General features: G+C 39.4%; 1 protein-coding gene across 1 annotated transcript in view; it reads right to left on the bottom strand.

Annotated features, from left to right (window-relative positions):
* Positions 1-19641, bottom strand: part of LOC128644614 (non-homologous end joining factor IFFO1-like) — a 97066-nt gene that overhangs the window by 61807 nt on the left and 15618 nt on the right. The window contains exon 2 of the mRNA XM_053697160.1: positions 18984-19279. Within this exon, the coding sequence (XP_053553135.1) occupies positions 18984-19279 (296 nt within the window). The remainder of the gene's footprint in view (positions 1-18983; positions 19280-19641) is intronic.

Below are 19641 nucleotides of genomic sequence, written 5' to 3' on the forward strand. Positions count from 1 at the left end.
CAGGTCAGTAACTAGTATATAACAGTAGTGTAAGGTAGAGGTAAGTCATAGACAAGCAGTCAGTAACTAGTATATAACAGTAGTGTAAGGTAGAGGTAAGTCATAGACAAGCAGGTCAGTAACTAGTATATAGCAGTAGTGTAAGGTAGAGGTAAGTCATAGACAAGCAGGTCAGTAACTAGTATATAACAGTAGTGTAAGGTAGAGGTAAGTCATAGACAAGCAGGTCAGTAACTAGTATATAACAGTAGTGTAAGGTAGAGGTAAGTCCTAGACAAGCAGGTCAGTAACTAGTATATAACAGTAGTGTAAGGTAGAGGTAAGTCATAGACAAGCAGGTCAGTAACTAGTATATAACAGTAGTGTAAGGTATAGAGAGGTAAGTCATAGACAAGCAGGTCAGTAACTAGTATATAACAGTAGTGTAAGGTAGAGGTAAGTCATAGACAAGCAGGTCAGTAACTAGTATATAACTAGTGTAAGACAGAGGTAAGTCATAGACAAGCAGGTCAGTAACTAGTATATAACAGTAGTGTAAGGTAGAGGTAAGTCATAGACAAGCAGGTCAGTAACTAGTATATAACGTAGTGTAAGGACAGAGGTAAGTCATAGACAAGCAGGTCAGTAACTAGTATATAACTAGTGTAAGACAGAGGTAAGTCATAGACAAGCAGGTCAGTAACTAGTATATAACAGTACTGTAAGGTAGAGGTAAGTCATAGACAAGCAGGTCAGTAACTAGTATATAACAGTAGTGTAAGGTAGAGGTAAGTCATAGACAAGCAGGTCAGTAACTAGTATATAACAGTAGTGTAAGGTAGAGGTACGTCATAGACAAGCAGGTCAGTAACTAGTATATAACAGTAGTGTAAGGTAGAGGTAAGTCCTAGACAAGCAGGTCAGTAACTAGTATATAACAGTAGTGTAAGGTAGAGGTAAGTCATAGACAAGCAGGTCAGTAACTAGTATATAACAGTAGTGTAAGGTAGAGGTAAGTCATAGACAAGCAGGTCAGTAACTAGTATATAACTAGTGTAAGACAGAGGTAAGTCATAGACAAGCAGGTCAGTAACTAGTATATAACAGTAGTGTAAGATAGAGGTAAGTCATAGACAAGCAGGTCAGTAACTAGTATATAACAGTAGTGTAAGGTAGAGGTAAGTCATAGACAAGCAGGTCAGTAACTAGTATATAACTAGTGTAAGACAGAGGTAAGTCATAGACAAGCAGGTCAGTAACTAGTATATAACAGTAGTGTAAGGTAGAGGTAAGTCATAGACAAGCAGGTCAGTAACTAGTATATAACAGTAGTGTAAGGTAGAGGTAAGCCATAGACAAGCAGGTCAGTAACTAGTATATAACTAGTGTAAGGTAGAGGTAAGTCATAGACAAGCAGGTCAGTAACTAGTATATAACAGTAGTGTAAGGTAGAGGTAAGTCATAGACAAGCAGGTCAGTAACTAGTATATAACAGTAGTGTAAGGTAGAGGTAAGTCATAGACAAGCAGGTCAGTAACTAGTATATAACAGTAGTGTAAGGTAGAGGTAAGTCATAGACAAGCAGGTCAGTAACTAAGATATAACTAGTGTAAGACAGAGGTAAGTCATAGACAAGCAGGTCAGTAACTAGTATATAACAGTAGTGTAAGGTAGAGGTAAGTCATAGACAAGCAGGTCAGTAACTAGTATATAACAGTAGTGTAAGGTAGAGGTAAGTCATAGACAAGCAGGTCAGTAACTAGTATATAACAGTAGTGTAAGGTAGAGGTAAGTCATAGACAAGCAGGTCAGTAACTAGTATATAACAGTAGTGTAAGGTAGAGGTAAGTCCTAGACAAGCAGGTCAGTAACTAGTATATAACTAGTGTAAGACAGAGGTAAGTCATAGACAAGCAGGTCAGTAACTAGTATATAACAGTACTGTAAGGTAGAGGTACGTCATAGACAAGCAGGTCAGTAACTAGTATATAACAGTAGTGCAAGGTAGAGGTAAGTCATAGACAAGCAGGTCAGTAACAAGTATATAACTAGTGTAAGACAGAGGTAAGTCATAGACAAGCAGGTCAGAAACTAGTATATAACTAGTGTAAGACAGAGGTAAGTCATAGACAAGCAGGTCAGTAACTAGTATATAACAGTAGTGTAAGGTAGAGGTAAGTCATAGACAAGCAGGTCCGTAACTAGTATATAACAGTAGTGTAAGGTAGAGGTAAGTCATAGACAAGCAGGTCAGTAACTAGTATATAGCAGTAGTGTAAGGTAGAGGTAAGTCATAGACAAGCAGGTCAGTAACTAGTATATAACAGTAGTGTAAGGTAGAGTTAAGTCATAGACAAGCAGGTCAGTAACTAGTATATAACTAGTGTAAGACAGAGTTAAGTCCTAGACAAGCAGGTCAGTAACTAGTATATAACAGTAGTGTAAGGTAGAGGTAAGTCATAGACAAGCAGGTCAGTAACTAGTATATAACAGTAGTGTAAGGTAGAGGTAAGTCATAGACAAACAGGTCAGCAACTAGTATATAACTAGTGTAAGACAGAGGTAAGTCATAGATAAGCAGGTCAGTAACTAGTATATAACAGTAGTGTAAGGTAGAGGTAAGTCATAGACAAGCAGGTCAGTAACTAGTATATAACAGTAGTGTAAGGTAGAGGTAAGTCATAGACAAGCAGTTCAGTAACTAGTATATAACAGTAGTGTAAGGTAGAGGTAAGTCATAGACAAGCAGGTCAGTAACTAGTATATAACAGTAGTGTAAGGTAGAGGTAAGTCATAGACAAGCAGGTCAGTAACTAGTATATAACAGTAGTGTAAGGTAGAGGTAAGTCATAGACAAGCAGGTCAGTAACTAGTATATAACTAGTGTAAGACAGAGGTAAGTCAGACAAGCAGGTCAGTAACTAGTATATAACAGTAGTGTAAGGTAGAGGTAAGTCAGACAAGCAGGTCAGTAACTAGTATATAACAGTAGTGTAAGGTAGAGGTAAGTCATAGACAAGCAGGTCAGTAACTAGTATATAACAGTAGTGTAAGGTAGAGGTAAGTCATAGACAAGCAGGTCAGTAACTAGTATATAGCAGTAGTGTAAGGTAGAGGGAAGTCATAGACAAGCAGGTCAGTAACTAGTATATAACAGTAGTGTAAGGTAGAGGTAAGTCATAGACAAGCAGGTCAGTAACTAGTATATAACAGTAGTGTAAGGTAGAGGTAAGTCCTAGACAAGCAGGTCAGTAACTAGTATATAACAGTAGTGTAAGGTAGAGGTAAGTCATAGACAAGCAGGTCAGTAACTAGTATATAACAGTAGTGTAAGGTATAGAGAGGTAAGTCATAGACAAGCAGGTCAGTAACTAGTATATAACAGTAGTGTAAGGTAGAGGTAAGTCATAGACAAGCAGGTCAGTAACTAGTATATAACTAGTGTAAGACAGAGGTAAGTCATAGACAAGCAGGTCAGTAACTAGTATATAACAGTAGTGTAAGGTAGAGGTAAGTCATAGACAAGCAGGTCAGTAACTAGTATATAACTAGTGTAAGACAGAGGTAAGTCATAGACAAGCAGGTCAGTAACTAGTATATAACTAGTGTAAGACAGAGGTAAGTCATAGACAAGCAGGTCAGTAACTAGTATATAACAGTACTGTAAGGTAGAGGTAAGTCATAGACAAGCAGGTCAGTAACTAGTATATAACAGTAGTGTAAGGTAGAGGTAAGTCATAGACAAGCAGGTCAGTAACTAGTATATAACAGTAGTGTAAGGTAGAGGTACGTCATAGACAAGCAGGTCAGTAACTAGTATATAACAGTAGTGTAAGGTAGAGGTAAGTCCTAGACAAGCAGGTCAGTAACTAGTATATAACAGTAGTGTAAGGTAGAGGTAAGTCATAGACAAGCAGGTCAGTAACTAGTTGTTACGGTACCAACAGTGTACCAAGGGTTAATACCAGATGAACAATGTCCTGCATACAGAATCAGCACTTCACAACCTTGATCAGTTTCCCTGCAAACATGAGACCAAGCTCCACATTTCAGGTTTAAAACAGAAAGACTACTTTATTTGAAGGCAGCACACAGATTTATACACCCTGGCTTCAGGTTACAGAGGCCATGGGTTTAACAGTAAAGCAAACATATGAACAATGCATCAAACCTCTAACAATTGTCTATTCACAGGTAAAACAGATTAACATATTAAGTTAATTAACTAGGGAAGAACGTTTACTCAGACAATCTGATGTTGGGCAGTCTAGTTAACATAATCACACAAGGACACAATCAGTTTACCCAGACAGACTCCTGAGACACAATCAGATCTGAAACATACATAGAATACATCTTATTACAGAATATAGGAACAGTTCTTATTAGCTATAAAGTCTTTTATGCCCACTTGGCTTATAGAGTCACAATTGCTCCCAAAAGGTGCACTCACACCCTGTACCCATCCTGTATTTATGGATACAGGGTGACATAGACATAAGACAGAGTTATGAAAGTACATGGGGTGTCCAGCATATAAAATTCCATATTTCCATGCAGTCTCTGGGTATCCTTAAGCCCATGTACCTCCAGCCCAAAGAATGTTCTATAACAGGCCCTCCAATGTACAGTGGCGAGATTGGTTTCGTCACATCTCTCCCCTTTTCCAAACAGACTAACAGGGTATCTGACCTCCTGTCGGTCAGTGCCCTGGTTAGTCCAGCAACCCACCCATAAAACACAATTAGTAGTACAGCCCACCCACAATAAATGGTTACTACACCTGAAAACTTGTCCATGTCCAGGTGCCTCACCACAGCTGTGTGGGGGACTGGCACGCTGAATTGGTGGGTTGCGAGGTGGGCAGAGACCAGCTGTACTCTGCCCGGGTGCCAGCACTACCATGGAAGTAGCCTGGTGGGAGCCTGGTTGCTGGAGGGGGGAGACCGATCATCTCCCCTTTGGCTAAACAGCCCTGTTGCTGGGGGACAGGACCAACTGTCCCTACCCCTTGTAACGCAGCCTGCCGCTGGGGAATGGAGTCTGGGCTCCCAATTCCCTGTATATTCCTCTGCTGCTGGGGGACAGGACCAACTGTCTCTGCCCCCTGTAACTCAGCCTGCCGCTGGGGAATGGAGTCTGGGCTCCCAATTCCCTGCAGGACCGGTGGAGAGACCTCGGTCCTATCTCCACCGGCCACCTGGGGTCCTTCCCAGTAAATCTCCACAATATCTTCCCAGCTGAATGGGTCTGGATCTGGGTCTTTCACCTTGCTGTCCTGCTGAGCCTTCCCAATGGAGTGGAAGAGATCTCGGTAGTCCTGCTCCAGTTCCCACTCCAGGGCTGCTAAGTGAGCCAGGTCTGGCTCTACTTCATGGGGGTCAGCCCAGTCATGCCTAGCCTCCCTCTCATAGAAAATGTCCTGAAGTCTGGTCTGCGCAGGGCTCCCAAAGTCAGGCTCTGCAAAGGACTCCCATAACAAGCCAGGACCATCAAACTCCTCTCCCTCTGGTTTGTCATGCTCAGCTGTCCAGGGTATATACTGTGCCATATACCACCAGAGCGCCTGGTAGGCATCCTCCAGCCATAGCTCCTGCCATACCCGGTGCTCTAGTGCCTTCACCCATTCCTCCAGGGGCTGCTCTCCCAGGAAGGGCATCCGCAGGGCCACTTGCTTCTGCAACCGCTGCTCTTCACTGGGGAGACTCTTACCCTGCTGGTATTGTACATTATCCAGGGCCTGGTACCAGATGCCTTTCCTTAATGCATCCCGGCCATCCAGGTCCTCCTCCTCATATAACACCGCTGGTTCCATTCTGTTGCTTTTAGGGTCGCTGTACTGGGACATGCGTTGCCCCCAACTTGTAAATCCACGGAATGGTGTCTCCTGTAGCTGTCCTTCTGGCTGTAGGATCAATCCCACCGCTGCCACCAATGTTACGGTACCAACAGTGTACCAAGGGTTAATACCAGATGAACAATGTCCTGCATACAGAATCAGCACTTCACAACCTTGATCAGTTTCCCTGCAAACATGAGACCAAGCTCCACATTTCAGGTTTAAAACAGAAAGACTACTTTATTTGAAGGCAGCACACAGATTTATACACCCTGGCTTCAGGTTACAGAGGCCATGGGTTTAACAGTAAAGCAAACATATGAACAATGCATCAAACCTCTAACAATTGTCTATTCACAGGTAAAACAGATTAACATATTAAGTTAATTAACTAGGGAAGAACGTTTACTCAGACAATCTGATGTTGGGCAGTCTAGTTAACATAATCACACAAGGACACAATCAGTTTACCCAGACAGACTCCTGAGACACAATCAGATCTGAAACATACATAGAATACATCTTATTACAGAATATAGGAACAGTTCTTATTAGCTATAAAGTCTTTTATGCCCACTTGGCTTATAGAGTCACAATTGCTCCCAAAAGGTGCACTCACACCCTGTACCCATCCTGTATTTATGGATACAGGGTGACATAGACATAAGACAGAGTTATGAAAGTACATGGGGTGTCCAGCATATAAAATTCCATATTTCCATGCAGTCTCTGGGTATCCTTAAGCCCATGTACCTCCAGCCCAAAGAATGTTCTATAACAGGCCCTCCAATGTACAGTGGCGAGATTGGTTTCGTCACACTAGTATATAACAGTAGTGTAAGGTAGAGGTAAGTCATAGACAAGCAGGTCAGTAACTAGTATATAACTAGTGTAAGACAGAGGTAAGTCATAGACAAGCAGGTCAGTAACTAGTATATAACAGTAGTGTAAGATAGAGGTAAGTCATAGACAAGCAGGTCAGTAACTAGTATATAACAGTAGTGTAAGGTAGAGGTAAGTCATAGACAAGCAGGTCAGTAACTAGTATATAACTAGTGTAAGACAGAGGTAAGTCATAGACAAGCAGGTCAGTAACTAGTATATAACAGTAGTGTAAGGTAGAGGTAAGTCATAGACAAGCAGGTCAGTAACTAGTATATAACAGTAGTGTAAGGTAGAGGTAAGCCATAGACAAGCAGGTCAGTAACTAGTATATAACTAGTGTAAGGTAGAGGTAAGTCATAGACAAGCAGGTCAGTAACTAGTATATAACAGTAGTGTAAGGTAGAGGTAAGTCATAGACAAGCAGGTCAGTAACTAGTATATAACAGTAGTGTAAGGTAGAGGTAAGTCATAGACAAGCAGGTCAGTAACTAGTATATAACAGTAGTGTAAGGTAGAGGTAAGTCATAGACAAGCAGGTCAGTAACTAGTATATAACTAGTGTAAGACAGAGGTAAGTCATAGACAAGCAGGTCAGTAACTAGTATATAACAGTAGTGTAAGATAGAGGTAAGTCATAGACAAGCAGGTCAGTAACTAGTATATAACAGTAGTGTAAGGTAGAGGTAAGTCATAGACAAGCAGGTCAGTAACTAGTATATAACTAGTGTAAGACAGAGGTAAGTCATAGACAAGCAGGTCAGTAACTAGTATATAACAGTAGTGTAAGGTAGAGGTACGTCATAGACAAGCAGGTCAGTAACTAGTATATAACAGTAGTGTAAGGTAGAGGTAAGTCCTAGACAAGCAGGTCAGTAACTAGTATATAACAGTAGTGTAAGGTAGAGGTAAGTCCTAGACAAGCAGGTCAGTAACTAGTATATAACAGTAGTGTAAGGTAGAGGTAAGTCATAGACAAGCAGGTCAGTAACTAGTATATAACAGTAGTGTATGGTAGAGAGAGGTAAGTCATAGACAAGCAGGTCAGTAACTAGTATATAACAGTAGTGTAAGGTAGAGGTAAGTCATAGACAAGCAGGTCAGTAACTAGTATATAGCAGTAGTGTAAGGTAGAGGTAAGTCATAGACAAGCAGGTCAGTAACTAGTATGTAACAGTAGTGTAAGGTAGAGGTAACTCATAAACAAGCAGGTCAGTAACTAGTATATAACTAGTGTAAGATAGAGGTAAGTCATAGACAAGCAGGTCAGTAACTAGTATATAATTAGTGTAAGACAGAGGTAAGTCATAGACAAGCAGGTCAGTAACTAGTATATAACTAGAGGTAAGTCATAGACAAGCAGGTCAGTAACTATTATATAACTAGTGTAAGGTAGAGGTAAGTCATAGACAAGCAGGTCAGTAACTAATATATAACAGTAGTGTAAGGTAGCGTAAGCCATAGACAAGCAGGTCAGTAACTAATATATAACAGTAGTGTAAGATAGAGGTAAGTCATAGACAAGCAGGTTAGTAACTAGTATATAACAGTAGTGTAAGGTAGAGGTAAGTCATAGACAAGCAGTTCAGTAACTAGTATATAACAGTAGTGTAAGGTAGAGTAAGCCATAGACAAGCAGGTCAGTAACTAGTATATAACAGTAGTGTAAGGTAGAGGTAAGTCATAGACAAGCAGGTCAGTAACTAGTATATAGCAGTAGTGTAAGGTAGAGGTAAGTCATAGACAAGCAGGTTAGTAACTAGTATATAACAGTAGTGTAAGGTAGAGGTAAGTCATAGACAAGCAGGTCAGTAACTAGTATATAACTAGTGTAAGACAGAGGTAAGTCATAGACAAGCAGGTCAGTAACTAGTATATAACAGTAGTGTAAGGTAGAGGTAAGTCCTAGACAAGCAGGTCAGTAACTAGTATATAACAGTAGTGTAAGGTAGAGGTAAGTCATAGACAAGCAGGTCAGTAACTAGTATATAACAGTAGTGTAAGGTAGAGGTAAGTCATAGACAAGCAGGTCAGTAACTAGTATATAACAGTAGTGTAAGGTAGAGGTAAGTCATAGAAAAGCAGGTCAGTAACTAGTATATAGCAGTAGTGTAAGGTAGAGGTAAGTCATAGACAAGCAGGTCAGTAACTAGTATATAGCAGTAGTGTAAGGTAGAGGTAAGTCATAGACAAGCAGGTCAGTAACTAGTATATAACAGTAGTGTAAGGTAGAGGTAAGTCCTAGACAAGCAGGTCAGTAACGAGTATATAACAGTAGTGTAAGGTAGAGGTAAGTCATAGACAAGCAGGTCAGTAACTAGTATATAACAGTAGTGTAAGACAGAGGTAAGTCATAGACAAGCAGGTCAGTAACTAGTATATAGCAGTAGTGTAAGGTAGAGGTAAGTCATAGACAAGCAGGTCAGTAACTAGTATATAACAGTAGTGTAAGGTAGAGGTAAGTCCTAGACAAGCAGGTCAGTAACGAGTATATAACAGTAGTGTAAGGTAGAGGTAAGTCATAGACAAGCAGGTCAGTAACTAGTATATAACAGTAGTGTAAGGTAGAGGTAAGTCATAGACAAGCAGGTCAGTAACTAGTATATAACAGTAGTGTAAGGTAGAGGTAAGTCATAGACAAGCAGGTCAGTAACTAGTATATAGCAGTAGTGTAAGGTAGAGGTAAGTCATAGACAAGCAGGTCAGTAACTAGTATATAACAGTAGTGTAAGGTAGAGGTAAGTCATAGACAAGCAGGTCAGTAACTAGTATATAACAGTAGTGTAAGGTAGAGGTAAGTCATAGACAAGCAGGTCAGTAACTAGTATATAACAGTAGTGTAAGGTAGAGGTAAGTCATAGACAAGCAGGTCAGTAACTAGTATATAACAGTAGTGTAAGGTAGAGGTAAATCATAGACAAGCAGGTCAGTAACTAGTATATAACAGTAGTGTAAGGTAGAGGTAAGTCATAGACAAGCAGGTCAGTAACTAGTATATAACAGTAGTGTAAGGTAGAGGTAAGTCATAGACAAGCAGGTCAGTAACTAGTATATAACAGTAGTGCAAGGTAGAGGTAAGTCATAGACAAGCAGGTCAGTAACTAGTATATAACTAGTGTAAGACAGAGTTAAGTCATAGACAAGCAGGTCAGTAACTAGTATATAACTAGTGTAAGACAGAGGTAAGTCCTAGACAAGCAGGTCAGTAACTAGTATATAACAGTATTGTAAGACAGAGGTAAGTCATAGACAAGCAGGTCAGTAACTAGTATATAACTAGTGTAAGGTAGAGGTAAGTCATAGACAAGCAGGTCAGTAACTAGTATATAACTAGTTTAAGACAGAGGTAAGTCATAGACAAGCAGGTCAGTAACTAGTATATAACAGTAGTGTAAGACAGAGGTAAGTCATAGACAAGCAGGTCAGTAACTAGTATATAGCAGTAGTGTAAGGTAGAGGTAAGTCATAGACAAGCAGGTCAGTAACTAGTATATAACAGTAGTGTAAGGTAGAGGTAAGTCATAGACAAGCAGGTCAGTAACTAGTATATAACAGTAGTGTAAGACAGAGGTAAGTCATAGACAAGCGGGTCAGTAACTAGTATATAACAGTAGTGTAAGGTAGAGGTAAGTCATAGACAAGCAGGTCAGTAACTAGTATATAACAGTAGTGTAAGGTAGAGGTAAGCCATAGACAAGCAGGTCAGTAACTAGTATATAACTAGTGTAAGATAGAAGTAAGTAATAGACAAGCAGGTCAGCAACTAGTATATAACAGTAGTGTAAGATTGAGGTAAGTCATAGACAAGCAGGTCAGTAACTAGTATATAACTAGTGTAAGGTAGAGGTAAGTCATAGACAAGCAGGTCAGTAACTAGTATATAACAGTAGTGTAAGACAGAGGTAAGTCATAGACAAGCAGGTCAGTAACTAGTATATAACAGTAGTGTAAGACAGAGGTAAGTCATAAACAAGCAGGTAAGTAACTAGTATATAACTAGTGTAAGGTAAAGGTAAGTCATAGACAAGGAGGTCAGTAACTAGTATATAACTAGTGTAAGACAGAGGTAAGTCATAGACAAGCAGTTCAGTAAATAGTATATAACTAGTGTAAGGTAGAGGTAAGTCATAGACAAGCAGGTCAGTAACTAGTATATAACAGTAGTGTAAGGTAGAGTAAGCCATAGACAAGCAGGTCAGTAACTAGTATATAACTAGTGTAAGACAGAGGTAAGTCATAGACAAGCAGGTCAGTAACTAGTATATAACTAGTGTAAGACAGAGGTAAGTCATAGACAAGCAGGTCAGTAACTAGTATATAACAGTAGTGTAAGGTAGAGGTACGTCATAGACAAGCAGGTCAGTAACTAGTATATAACAGTAGTGTAAGGTAGAGGTAAGTCATAGACAAGCAGGTCAGTAACTAGTATATAACAGTAGTGTAAGGTAGCGTAAGCCATAGACAAGCAGGTCAGTAACTAATATATAACAGTAGTGTAAGATAGAGGTAAGTCATAGACAAGCAGGTCAGTAACTAGTATATAACAGTAGTGTAAGGTAGAGGTAAGTCATAGACAAGCAGGTCAGTAACTAGTATATAACAGTAGTGTAAGGTAGAGGTAAGTCATAGACAACCAGGTCAGTAACTAGTATATAACAGTAGTGTAAGGTAGAGGTAAGTCATAGACAACCAGGTCAGTAACTAGTATATAACAGTAGTGTAAGGTAGAGGTAAGTCATAGACAAGCAGGTCAGCAACTAGTATGTAACAGTAGTGTAAGGTAGAGGTAAGTCATAGACAAGCAGGTCAGTAACTAGTATGGAACAATAGTGTAAGGTAGAGGCAAGTCATAGACAAGCAGGTCAGTAACTAGTATATAACAGTAGTGTAAGGTAGAGGTAAGTCATAAACAAGCAGGTCAGTAACTAGTATATAACTAGTGTAAGACAGAGGTAAGTCATAGACAAGCAGGTCAGTAACTAGTATATAACTAGTGTAAGACAGAGGTAAGTCATAGACAAGCAGGTCAGTAACTAGTATATAACAGTAGTGTAAAACAGAGGTAAGTCATAGACAAGCAGGTCAGTAACTAGTATATAACAGTAGTGTAAGACTGAGGTAAGTCATAGACAAGTAGGTTAGTAACTAGTATATAACAGTAGTGTAAGGTAGAGGTAAGTCATAGACAAGCAGGTCAGTAACTAGTATATAACTAGTGTAAGACAGAGGTAAGTCATAGACAAGCAGGTCAGTAACTAGTATATAACAGTAGTGTAAGACAGAGGTAAGTCATAGACAAGCAGGTCAGTAACTAGTATATAACTAGTGTAAGGTAGAGGTAAGTCATAGACAAGCAGGTCAGTAACTAGTATATTGCTAGTGTAAGGTAGAGGTAAGTCATAGACAAGGAGGTCAGTAACTAGTATATAACAGTAGTGTAAGGTAGAGGTAAGTCATAGACAAGCAGGTCAGTAACTAGTATATAACAGTAGTGTAAGATAGAGGTAAGTCATAGACAAGCAGGTCAGTAACTAGTATATAACAGTAGTGTAAGGTAGAGGTAAGTCATAGACAAGCAGGTCAGTAACTAGTATACAACTAGTGTAAGACAGAGGTAAGTCATAGACAAGCAGGTCAGCAACTAGTATATAATTAGTGTAAGACAGAGGTAAGTCATAGACAAGCAGGTCAGCAACTAGTATATAACTAGTGTAAGACAGAGGTAAGTCATAGACAAGCAGGTCAGTAACTAGTATATAACTAGTGTAAGACAGAGGTAACTCATAAACAAGCAGGTAAGTAACTAGTATATAACTAGTGTAAGGTAAAGGTAAGTCATAGACAAGGAGGTCAGTAACTAGTATATAACTAGTGTAAGACAGAGGTAAGTCATAGACAAGCAGGTCAGTAAATAGTATATAACTAGTGTAAGGTAGAGGTAAGTCATAGACAAGCAGGTCAGTAACTAGTATATAACAGTAGTGTAAGGTAGAGGTAACTCATAAACAAGCAGGTCAGTAACTAGTATATAACTAGTGTAAGATAGAGGTAAGTCATAGACAAGCAGGTCAGTAACTAGTATATAATTAGTGTAAGACAGAGGTAAGTCATAGACAAGCAGGTCAGTAACTAGTATATAACTAGTGTAAGGTAGAGGTAAGTCATAGACAAGCAGGTCAGTAACTAGTATATAACTAGTGTAAGGTAGAGGTAAGTCATAAACAAGCAGGTCAGTAACTATTATATAACTAGTGTAAGACAGAGGTAAGTCATAGACAAGCAGGTCAGTAACTAGTATAAAACAGTAGTGTAAGGTAGAGGTACGTCATAGACAAGCAGGTCAGTAACTAGTATATAACAGTAGTGTAAGGTAGAGGTAAGTCATAGACAAGCAGGTCAGTAACTAGTATATAACAGTAGTGTAAGGTAGCGTAAGCCATAGACAAGCAGGTCAGTAACTAATATATAACAGTAGTGTAAGATAGAGGTAAGTCATAGACAAGCAGGTCAGTAACTAGTATATAACAGTAGTGTAAGGTAGAGGTAAGTCATAGACAAGCAGGTCAGTAACTAGTATATAACAGTAGTGTAAGACTGAGGTAAGTCATAGACAAGTAGGTTAGTAACTAGTATATAACAGTAGTGTAAGGTAGAGGTAAGTCATAGACAAGCAGGTCAGTAACTAGTATATAACTAGTGTAAGACAGAGGTAAGTCATAGACAAGCAGGTCAGTAACTAGTATATAACAGTAGTGTAAGACAGAGGTAAGTCATAGACAAGCAGGTCAGTAACTAGTATATAACTAGTGTAAGGTAGAGGTAAGTCATAGACAAGCAGGTCAGTAACTAGTATATTGCTAGTGTAAGGTAGAGGTAAGTCATAGACAAGGAGGTCAGTAACTAGTATATAACAGTAGTGTAAGGTAGAGGTAAGTCATAGACAAGCAGGTCAGTAACTAGTATATAACAGTAGTGTGAGGTAGAGGTAAGTCATAGACAAGCAGGTCAGTAACTAGTATATAACAGTAGTGTAAGGTAGAGGTAAGTCATAGACAAGCAGGTCAGTAATTAGTATATAACTAGTGTAAGACAGAGGTAAGTCATAGACAAGCAGGTCAGTAACTAGTATATAACAGTAGTTTAAGGTAGAGGTAAGTCATAGACAAGCAGGTCAGTAACTAGTATATAACAGTAGTGTAAAACAGAGGTAAGTCATAGACAAGCAGGTGAGTAACTAGTATATAACAGTAGTGTAAGGTAGAGGTAAGTCATAGACAAGCAGGTCAGTAACTAGTATATAACTAGTGTAAGGTAGAGGTAAGTCATAGACAAGCAGGTCAGTAACTAGTATATAACTAGTGTAAGATAGAGGTAAGTCAGACAAGCAGTTCAGTAACTAGTATATAACTAGTGTAAGATAGAGGTAAGTCAGACAAGCAGGTCAGTAACTAGTATATAACAGTAGTGTAAGGTAGAGGTAAGTCATAGACAAGCAGGTCAGTAACTAGTATATAACAGTAGTGTAAGGTAGAGGTAAGTCATAGACAAGCAGGCCAGCAACTAGTATATAACTAGTGTAAGACAGAGGAAAGTCATAGACAAGCAGATCAGTAACTAGTATATAACAGTAGTGTAAGGTGGAGGTAAGTCATAGACAAGCAGATCAGTAACTAGTATATAACAGTAGTGTAAGGTAGAGGTAAGTCATAGACAAGCAGGTCAGCAACTAGTATACTGTATAACTAGTGTAAGACAGAGGTAAGTCATAGACAAGCAGGTCAGTAATTATTATATAACAGTAGTGTAAGGTAGAGGTAAGTCATAGACAAGCAGGTCAGTAACTAGTATATAACAGTAGTGTAAGGTAGAGGTAAGTCATAGACAAGCAGGTCAGTAACTAGTATATAACAGTAGTGTAAGGTAGAGGTAAGTCATAGACAAGCAGGTCAGTAACTAGTATATAACAGTAGTGTAAGACAGAGGTAAGTCCTAGACAAGCAGGTCAGTAACTAGTATATAACAGTAGTGTAAGGTAGAGGTAAGTCATAGACAAGCAGGTCAGTAACTAGTATATAACTAGTGTAAGATAGAGGTAAGTCATAGACAAGCAGGTCAGTAACTAGTATATAACAGTAGTGTAAGGTAGAGGTAAGTCATAGACAAGCAGGTCAGCAACTAGTATATAATTAGTGTAAGACAGAGGTAAGTCATAGACAAGCAGGTCAGCAACTAGTATATAACTAGTGTAAGACAGAGGTAAGTCATAGACAAGCAGGTCAGTAACTAGTATATAACTAGTGTAAGGTAGAGGTAAGTCATAGACAAGCAGGTCAGTAACTAGTATATAACAGTAGTGTAAGGTAGAGGTAAGTCATAGACAAGCAGGTCAGTAACTAGTATATAACAGTAGTGTAAGGTAGAGGTAAGTCATAGACAAGCAGGTCAGTAACTAGTATATAACTAGTGTAAGACAGAGGTAAGTCATAGACAAGCAGGCCAGTAACTAGTATATAACTAGTGTAAGACAGAGGTAAGTCATAGACAAGCAGGTCAGTAACTAGTATATAACAAAAGTGTAAAACAGAGGTATGTCATAGACAAGCAGGTCAGTAACTAGTATATAACAGTAGTGTAAGGTATAGAGAGGTAAGTCATAGACAAGCAGGTCAGTAACTAGTATATAACAGTAGTGTAAGATAGAGGTAAGTCATAAACAAGCAGGTCAGTATCTAGTATATAACAGTAGTGTAAGATAGAGGTAAGTCATAGACAAGCAGGTCAGTAACTAGTATATAACAGTAGTGTAAGGTAGAGGTAAGTCATAGACAAGCAGGTCGGTAACTAGTATATAACAGTAGTGTAAGGTAGAGGTAAGTCATAGACAAGCAGGTCAGTAACTAGTATATAACAGTAGTGTAAGGTAGAGGTAAGTCATAGACAAGCAGGTCAGTAACTAGTATATAACAGTAGTGTAAGGTAGAGGTACGTCATAGACAAGCAGGTCAGTAACTAGTATATAACAGTAGTGTAAGGTAGAGGTAAGTCATAGACAAGCAGGTCAGTAACTAGTATATAACAGTAGTGTAAGGTAGCGTAAGCCATAGACAAGCAGGTCAGTAACTAATATATAACAGTAGTGTAAGATAGAGGTAAGTCATAGACAAGCAGGTCAGTAACTAGTATATAACAGTAGTGTAAGGTAGAGGTAAGTCATAGACAAGCAGGTCAGTAACTAGTATATAACAGTAGTGTAAGACTGAGGTAAGTCATAGACAAGTAGGTTAGTAACTAGTATATAACAGTAGTGTAAGACAGAGGTAAGTCATAAACAAGCAGGTCAGTATCTAGTATATAACAGTAGTGTAAGGTAGAGGTAAGTCATAGACAAGCAGGTCAGTAACTAGTATATAACTAGTGTAAGACAGAGGTAAGTCATAGACAAGCAGGTCAGTAACTAGTATATAACAGTAGTGTAAGACAGAGGTAAGTCATAGACAAGCAGGTCAGTAACTAGTATATAACTAGTGTAAGGTAGAGGTAAGTCATAGACAAGCAGGTCAGTAACTAGTATATTGCTAGTGTAAGGTAGAGGTAAGTCATAGACAAGGAGGTCAGTAACTAGTATATAACAGTAGTGTAAGGTAGAGGTAAGTCATAGACAAGCAGGTCAGTAACTAGTATATAACAGTAGTGTGAGGTAGAGGTAAGTCATAGACAAGCAGGTCAGTAACTAGTATATAACAGTAGTGTAAGGTAGAGGTAAGTCATAGACAAGCAGGTCAGTAACAAGTATATAACTAGTGTAAGACAGAGGTAAGTCATAGACAAGCAGGTCAGTAATTAGTATATAACTAGTGTAAGACAGAGGTAAGTCATAGACAAGCAGGTCAGTAACTAGTATATAACAGTAGTTTAAGGTAGAGGTAAGTCATAGACAAGCAGGTCAGTAACTAGTATATAACAGTAGTGTAAAACAGAGGTAAGTCATAGACAAGCAGGTGAGTAACTAGTATATAACAGTAGTGTAAGGTAGAGGTAAGTCATAGACAAGCAGGTCAGTAACTAGTATATAACTAGTGTAAGGTAGAGGTAAGTCATAGACAAGCAGGTCAGTAACTAGTATATAACTAGTGTAAGATAGAGGTAAGTCAGACAAGCAGTTCAGTAACTAGTATATAACTAGTGTAAGATAGAGGTAAGTCAGACAAGCAGGTCAGTAACTAGTATATAACAGTAGTGTAAGGTAGAGGTAAGTCATAGACAAGCAGGTCAGTAACTAGTATATAACAGTAGTGTAAGGTAGAGGTAAGTCATAGACAAGCAGGCCAGCAACTAGTATATAACTAGTGTAAGACAGAGGAAAGTCATAGACAAGCAGATCAGTAACTAGTATATAACAGTAGTGTAAGGTGGAGGTAAGTCATAGACAAGCAGATCAGTAACTAGTATATAACAGTAGTGTAAGGTAGAGGTAAGTCATAGACAAGCAGGTCAGCAACTAGTATACTGTATAACTAGTGTAAGACAGAGGTAAGTCATAGACAAGCAGGTCAGTAATTATTATATAACAGTAGTGTAAGGTAGAGGTAAGTCATAGACAAGCAGGTCAGTAACTAGTATATAACAGTAGTGTAAGGTAGAGGTAAGTCATAGACAAGCAGGTCAGTAACTAGTATATAACAGTAGTGTAAGGTAGAGGTAAGTCATAGACAAGCAGGTCAGTAACTAGTATATAACAGTAGTGTAAGACAGAGGTAAGTCCTAGACAAGCAGGTCAGTAACTAGTATATAACAGTAGTGTAAGGTAGAGGTAAGTCATAGACAAGCAGGTCAGTAACTAGTATATAACTAGTGTAAGATAGAGGTAAGTCATAGACAAGCAGGTCAGTAACTAGTATATAACAGTAGTGTAAGGTAGAGGTAAGTCATAGACAAGCAGGTCAGCAACTAGTATATAATTAGTGTAAGACAGAGGTAAGTCATAGACAAGCAGGTCAGCAACTAGTATATAACTAGTGTAAGACAGAGGTAAGTCATAGACAAGCAGGTCAGTAACTAGTATATAACTAGTGTAAGGTAGAGGTAAGTCATAGACAAGCAGGTCAGTAACTAGTATATAACAGTAGTTTAAGGTAGAGGTAAGTCATAGACAAGCAGGTCAGTAACTAGTATATAACAGTAGTGTAAGGTAGAGGTAAGTCATAGACAAGCAGGTCAGTAACTAGTATATAACTAGTGTAAGACAGAGGTAAGTCATAGACAAGCAGGTCAGTAACTAGTATATAACTAGTGTAAGACAGAGGTAAGTCATAGACAAGCAGGTCAGTAACTAGTATATAACAAAAGTGTAAAACAGAGGTATGTCATAGACAAGCAGGTCAGTAACTAGTATATAACAGTAGTGTAAGGTATAGAGAGGTAAGTCATAGACAAGCAGGTCAGTAACTAGTATATAACAGTAGTATAAGATAGAGGTAAGTCATAAACAAGCAGGTCAGTATCTAGTATATAACAGTAGTGTAAGATAGAGGTAAGTCATAGACAAGCAGGTCAGTAACTAGTATATAACAGTAGTGTAAGGTAGAGGTAAGTCATAGACAAGCAGGTCGGTAACTAGTATATAACAGTAGTGTAAGGTAGAGGTAAGTCATAGACAAGCAGGTCAGTAACTAGTATATAACAGTAGTGTAAGGTAGAGGTAAGTCATAGACAAGCAGGTCAGTAACTAGTATATAACAGTAGTGTAAGGTAGAGGTAAGTCATAGACAAGCAGGTCGGTAACTAGTATATAACAGTAGTGTAAGGTAGAGGTAAGTCATAGACAAGCCGGTCAGTAACTAGTATATAACAGTAGTGTAAGATAGAGGTAAGTCATAGACAAGCAGGTCAGTAACTAGTATATAACAGTAGTGTAAGGTAGAGGTAAGTCATAGACAAGCAGGTCAGTAACTAGTATATAACAGTAGTGTAAGGTAGAGGTAAGTCATAGACAAGCAGGTCAGTAACTAGTATATAACAGTAGTGTAAAACAGATTTATGTAATAGACAAGCAGGTCAGTAACTAGTATATAACAGTATACAGAGGTTTATAACATTGGGGGGTCTAAAGTGAGTCCCAGAGGGGATGATAAGTCCTCCTGTAGCCCCCACTCTAACAGATCCCAGCAGTAGCTTATTACTGCCCAGTGCTGTACAAAGAGCAAGGAGAGGTCTTTGGTGGGTTCCTCAGATATATAAACTGGGGCTGAGATTTGTTGGATCGCTAAGGGGTTTGGAGTCTCACCTCAGCTTGTGGCTCCACTGTGGACATTGCATATCCAGAGAAGTCCTCCCACAATAACAGCGTCTCTTCAGTTTCCTCCCATGCAAGACTGTCACAGTCATCATCAATGTCATACTCACGTCTGAGCGCAAGATGAGAGCAATGGGGGGTTAAGAAAGCACATGGAGGATCAGTGTAAGAGAACTGGTTATAGAGGGTGCAGTAAGAGAGCTGAATGTCGGGGATAGTGCTAGAGAGCTGTGTGTGTGTGTGTGGGGATGTTGTAGGAGAGCTGTGTGTGTGTGTGGGTGGGTAGTGCTAGAGAGCTGTGTGTGTGTGTGTGTGGGGGGGATAGTGCTAGAGAGCTGTGTGTGTGTGTGTGTGGGGGGGATATTGTAGGAGAGCTGTGTGTGTGTGTGTGTGGGGATGTTGTAGGAGAGCTGTGTGTGTGTGTGTGGGGATGTTGTAGGAGAGCTGTGTGTGTGTGTGGGTGGGTAGTGCTAGAGAGCTGTGTGTGTGTGTGTGGGGGGGGGGGGGATAGTGCTAGAGAGCTGTGTGTGTGTGTGTGGGGATATTGTAGGAGAGCTGTGTGTGTGTGTGTGGGGATGTTGTAGGAGAGCTGTGTGTGTGTGTGGGTGGGTAGTGCTAGAGAGCTGTGTGTGTGTGTGTGGGGGGGGGC

The sequence above is a fragment of the Bombina bombina genome, unplaced genomic scaffold, assembly GCF_027579735.1.
Source record: "Bombina bombina isolate aBomBom1 unplaced genomic scaffold, aBomBom1.pri scaffold_821, whole genome shotgun sequence".
Lineage (NCBI taxonomy): Eukaryota > Metazoa > Chordata > Amphibia > Anura > Bombinatoridae > Bombina > Bombina bombina.